Genomic DNA, 6074 nt, shown 5'->3' on the forward strand with positions numbered 1-6074 from the left:
ATTGATACAACGTTTAGTGTATCCTTGTATGTTCACAACTAAATTCGGTCAAAATCTATGGAGCCATTCTGGACTAGTATGCTTATTAGTGAATAGTCGACAGCTGAACAACTGACGACACACTACAGTGAAAGCTGACATGTACACAAAATGTAATGCTAAAGTAGTAAAACCTGGTCTACACATATACACGTAAATGCATGCTTAATATACCATGACAAAAGTAACAATTGATCGCATGATATGATAAATCAATGAATTAATGTCATGTTTAGGTTGTCGAAACGGAGCATTACCACGCGGAGCACACTAGTAAACAGTCTATATCCCAGGGTCCCAAACTCTTGTTAAACCAGATAAATGTGCTCGGTAAAACACATAGTCCACTGGCTATCGTTGACACAACGAATAGTGTATTTGCATTTCTCAAAAAAATTGATTTGGGTTCGATTTCCCGAAGAAGTGATAAGGTGTGGGGTCATCTCAAATACTGTGTGTGTATACTTCAGTTTCAACCCGTATTTGGACGTACTAAATGATAAATCCGTGTTAACAAGGGCAATAAGATAATCAAAATGTGTTTCATATTTTTTAAATATTTTATTTGGTACAGCAATACCTTCTCATGTCAGCTCTCTTCATATTGTTAGAGTATAACTGCTGCTACGAAGTAAATGAATACAAAGCCAGAGCAAATGTGTAACTACGCATTTGAAAAATATTTCTTCAATAAAACATTATTTCAAACGTTCTTAAACACGAGTTCAATCGACGCTAATTTATATCATTATTCCACTCATTTCATATTTTATTTCTATTCTAAAATTCAAAATAAATATATCTGATGTTACAGGTTTGTTTTATAGTTTTTTACCTTTGGTGTTTTGTTTCCCTTGATGCCTATCTTCGGGTGAAAAACTGCAAAAAAAGGAACACAGGAAAAAAATTATGCAAAATAAAAAAAATCATTTAGAGAAATAATCTAACAGTCAGAATTAAAAGTGCATTGGGGGTTAGAGGTGGGAGGTCGTCGGGAGTAGGAACGGGCTTGCGGAAGGTTGCCTGACTATAGCGTGATCGCATTTCTCATCTGAGCCGGGAATGATTGCGTGTTTGTAGACGACAATTTGACTTCACATGTGTGAACGCAATTAGGGCATATAATCTGGCGAAATTAGTTTATAAAAGGGTTACTGTTAAGGACTCGCACAACTAAACCATCCAATCAGCAAGTATTTCGTACGATTGTTATCCCTACCTACAATTTGTTCCGGTTTATTACAGTGCCTCTGAGTAATTTAAATAGGTAATTGTTGACAAACTTTACAATGAATGTGCTGGATCGCCAGCCCTAATTATGTTGTGCTACCTAAAGTTATCTCCCTTTACTCCACTCTTCGTACTTCAAAGAGAAAAATACCGCCTGTTTTCATGGAAGTTGGCTTCTGTGAAATTTGTAAGATTGTTTGATATTAGAACCAATTTTACTATATCTGTCGCTATATAGATGTCCCCTGAAATGAATCAATCTATGTTCAAAATGTGGCATTCCTGAGTTTTGTCGTAATATATCGGTGGAACGGGTAAATCAGAAAATGACTTTGCCCCAACTTCCTGTCATGCAACACGTGTCTCGCTATTGTATTTGTTTAGTATGTTAGTGAACTACGACTGAACAATGATTGTATATGTAGCAAATATGAAAGCTTGTGTGTTACTTAATATGCATTTCAAGTCATCGGTATTAAAGTAAGCACACTAGTCAGTCTTATAATGTACGTGCCTGGGATGAAGTTGTCAGTAATAAAGTAACTGATTATGAAAGTGCCTGTTATGTAGTTGTCCATTTTTATAACAGGCTGTCATATGTCTTATAGCTGTGGTCAGCTTACTGCTTGCTAATGCCCATTTATCGCATCATAGAGTAAGATTATTGTATACTATTGATTCAAATAATGTGATCACTACGATTAAGCCACCAAAAGGCATACACTAGCGGACACAATACGTAGCGCGTATTTAGTGATCGTTGAGTCTTCCTTACGGTATGGTACTTCTTAGCTTCAGTGCGGAATGTGACCCACGAATCAATTTGTATTTCATTGTTGTAAAAGTATATATATTTGCAGTTACACGTTGTTAGAGTTTATGAGCCTGATATGACGTATAGGTCAACTTTGTGGATAGATATAGTTATGATTTAATTCGGAATTGAGATAGTTATGATATATTGCTAGGGAGGTAGTTAGCGATAAATTTGCGAAGAAACGTTTCCGCAGCTAGTTTTCATGTACGAACACGATCCTGAAAATGCGAACGGCCTATTAACGGGAAAACAACATGTAGCAGACAGCTACCGAACCCGTCAGCGTTGTGATAGAATACAGCTTATATCAAACTTAAGCGATAAGACGAAAATAGGTATAAAAACATTGAACCTAAATATATGTTTGAACGGGCTCTTGGTAAGGTTACTGCACGCATTTGGACGCATGCACCAAGCTTAACTGCTGGTCACATGAATGAAGGGGCCTATACCTTGCAGGATCATTACGGGGTCAGACTCAAGGAGTTCTTGGGAAATCGACCAGATATCATTATGATGTGCTATTGCGCTCGTTATAGATAATGAAGCTCATCTTACATATGGTCAAGATACAATGTATGATAAAATGTACAATATTTTACAGCTAAGATCATTGTTCCTCTAGCAGAGAGAAGAAAAAAGCTAGAAGGATTACATGATAATCGGTCCAGGGCACATCTTGGCTTTAGCAAGACTCTTGCAAAAGTACGACAGAGATAATTTTGGCCAGGATGTACAGAGGTATGTCGCTGGATATACGACGTGTACCAAGCGAAAGAATCCTTCCAAGACCAAAACAGTTCCAACGCAAGTTGTACACTCTGATATTTCAATTATTATTCGATATTATGACAGATTTACCAGAAACTGATGATGGTAATAGGTACTTTCTCGTCATATCCGACTATCTCAGCAAATGGACAGAAGCGTTGCCTATGGCAGCCCAAAGTGGACAGTTTCCTGACTCCCTTTCCGAAGGTAGCACACCACTAATGCGGTAGGGTCGTTACATATTATATAGGATTGTTCATACACATCGCCTCTACCTCTAATATGTAATATGGTGTATCCATCGTTACCTCAGCAATCTTAAACTTTCGCACCATTCCGTCAATCAACACACATGGGTGTTCCTTTGAGGTAAGTTGGTCAGACCGGACTAAATCTTCTTTAACCTCGGCGCTGCTGCATCCGATATCTTTTCAACTGTCATCGACTAGTTCTATACGTCCCAATGTCTTTTCAATTATCTCTCTGTCTGTCTTCACCATACCATCCCTCATCTTGCTATCCTCCACCACAACTTTTTTTCTTATCTTCTCAACAGTCTTACAATGGTTACCAATCGTCTTTTCTACATTCTTTCATGCTGCCGCTTTCTTATTCTTATCATCATTCTGGTTCCATTTTTTCTTCACATCAAACTGCTTGTTATCTCCATTCTTCAAGCTCCTCTCTGTATCCGTGTAGGCTACCATACCAGCAACTTTCTCATCAGGTAAATGGTCTCGTGCCAAGTGACCTTCTCCATTACAGACAAAAGAGCGCCTAGTTGTCTTCACGCTACCTTTGGTACTGTCATCAGTTTGTCTCTGTTTCCCTTGGTATTGAGTTTTGTTATGGCTTGGTGTAGCCTTGTTGTGACGCGAGGTCTTAGTATGCTTCATGATACCATATATGGACATCCATATACTGCTCTGCCAAGCGTGTCATTTTCTTCACATTCTTGGCTACTCTTTCCTTCAGAAATACTGCCATCTCTGCTGAACATGTCTGAATAAACTGTTCCCTGATGAGTAAATCCTGTAAAGCCTCATAATCTCTGCTAACTCTGTCCATCTTTCTTAAATATCTTGTAAGTCTGGCTATAAGCTGAAAAGCTGTCTCTCCTTTTCCAGGCTTACCATCTCTGAATTTCAGTCTAAAACATTCTTCTGTGAGTTCGTAGCGCCTGAGTAATGCTTTCTTCAGTTCTCCATAGTTATCAATATGGGTGGGTGGCATGCTCGTATACACTTTTAAACTTTTTCCTACAAGTAGGGGGATGAAAATCACTGCCCAGTTGTCATCTGGTCACCTCTGTGATGTTGCAAATTTCTCAAATCTTTCCAGAAATGCATCAATATCTTTCTGATCATCAAACTTGGGTATTTGTGTCCTCAGTGACTTAGATCTGGAGTCTTCAGTGTGTGTTCTGGTCAGCTCTAGCCGTTCTTGCTCTGCCTTAAGTTTTGCAAACTCCACATCTGCCTGTAGCTTTAATTTCTCCTTCTCAAACTGTCATGTAAAATCTGTTTCTCTGCGTGTAGCTTCATCCCTTGCCTCTGATCGATATGTATGCCAGTACAGTATGCACACTTCCTGGTGTATCATAACCAACCTGCCTGGTTATATACTAGCATACAATTTGTAATATGCTGAAATGTAGCACTCTAATTACTCAATAGTAAAAGTACTAGCAAACTACATACCGCCTATTCTCCATAATAGGTCAACAATGACTTTTGGTACAGTATTACAGGCTTAACACCAAAAAATATCACTCAGTATTCTGTATTACACCACAGTAACTCTATGTGACAACTGATCTATCCTAAATACTCAATTTCAGAAAACTGTTTCACAACAATTTACGAATTTAGCTTGTGAGAATCTAAAATACTTATATATAGTGCCCGATCTTTTCTGAAGCACAGAAAAGCAGCCTATACATAGTATTTTTTCCAAAATGTATCCCGAAATACAGTATGAAGTTGAATGTAACAACCAAACTAACTTGTCGTACAGAATAAGTCTATATTCTAGTATAGCACTCGACCTTCTCCTTTATTCACATATATGGAATAACAATGACTGTGAATTAAAGACCCGACCTACTCTGATACACAATATGTAATGGTTGTACTCTACGACATCCTAATACACTGCCTTCATGATATGATGATTGTGATCCTAACACTAGCACATCTACACAGCATATCAATTTCTGTTTGTAACAATTAACTTATTGTTTACTTTTATCAAATGCACTGTTTCAACACACAGTACTAACAACCAATGTAATATCCACAAATTTAGAGTTTACCACCTGAAATATGGTCAAAATTTTTATAAACAACACACATATATCCCGGACGAGCCCCCAATTTGTCAAGTGACGAATTTTGATTTATTTGTTTTCGGGATCTTTTCTTTGACTTTGGTAGCAGTGCTTTCGCTAAATTTGTGGGGAAATCACAGAGGCATTCACGTTGATTAATAACAAGTTTATATAATCAACAACATAATTAGTACAACATAAACTTAACAATACAAGACGTGTGTGTGTGGCGCAAATGAAAACGTCGCCCACAAATGTCATAACGACCCACGGGGGTCCAACGAGTCGCGCAATCACAGGTATACGTATCATACATAACACACATGTCCTTTGACGTGTTCAACGCAATGGGTATACTTAGCCCACTTCTGACTTACGTTCCCGCATCCTTCGAAATCGGGAGTTCACCATGTTTACTGTTTTCTTCGCCGTCTTCCCCCTCTCTACCCGACCCAAGGCCAAGCTAAGTTCCTTTCTTATCTCCCACTGAATCTTCTGAATGTGGCACATTGCACCTCTGTAATCTCATTTGATGCAGGGTTTCGTATTTTTCTGCGCATGCTCGGAAAAAACTTTAACTTCCTATCGCGGTTAAGTCAACACGGTGCAGTATGGTCTTATTTTTCTCTTGTATTTTATTCATTTTACACTAATTGTGTAGGGTTATATTGTATCAGCGACGTGCATAAAGGGTATTGGCAAGTACATATATCTCTATTTTGCGATGTCATGTTATTAATCTGCTTCTGCGGTAACAGGAGGCCCACTGGAACACACACACACACATACCCTGTTTATTGTACTGAATTATCTCCATGTCCAAATGGATGATATCTATTTCATTTACATTGTAAATAATACTTGCAAGAGATGTCTTGGTAAACTAAA

The 6074-nt window shown here is 38.1% G+C and overlaps 1 protein-coding gene across 1 annotated transcript in view; it reads right to left on the reverse strand.

Moving 5' to 3' along the window:
• Positions 1–874: 874 nt before the first annotated feature.
• The window catches only part of LOC110459844, a gene marked incomplete at its 3' end in the record, with an annotated part of 36729 nt that continues 31529 nt past the window's right edge, over positions 875–6074 (reverse strand). Inside the window, exon 7 of the mRNA XM_021512302.1 lies at positions 875–918. Coding sequence (XP_021367977.1) covers positions 875–918 — 44 coding nt within the window. The remainder of the gene's footprint in view (positions 919–6074) is intronic.

The sequence above is a fragment of the Mizuhopecten yessoensis genome, unplaced genomic scaffold, assembly GCF_002113885.1.
Source record: "Mizuhopecten yessoensis strain PY_sf001 unplaced genomic scaffold, ASM211388v2 scaffold10235, whole genome shotgun sequence".
Lineage (NCBI taxonomy): Eukaryota > Metazoa > Mollusca > Bivalvia > Pectinida > Pectinidae > Mizuhopecten > Mizuhopecten yessoensis.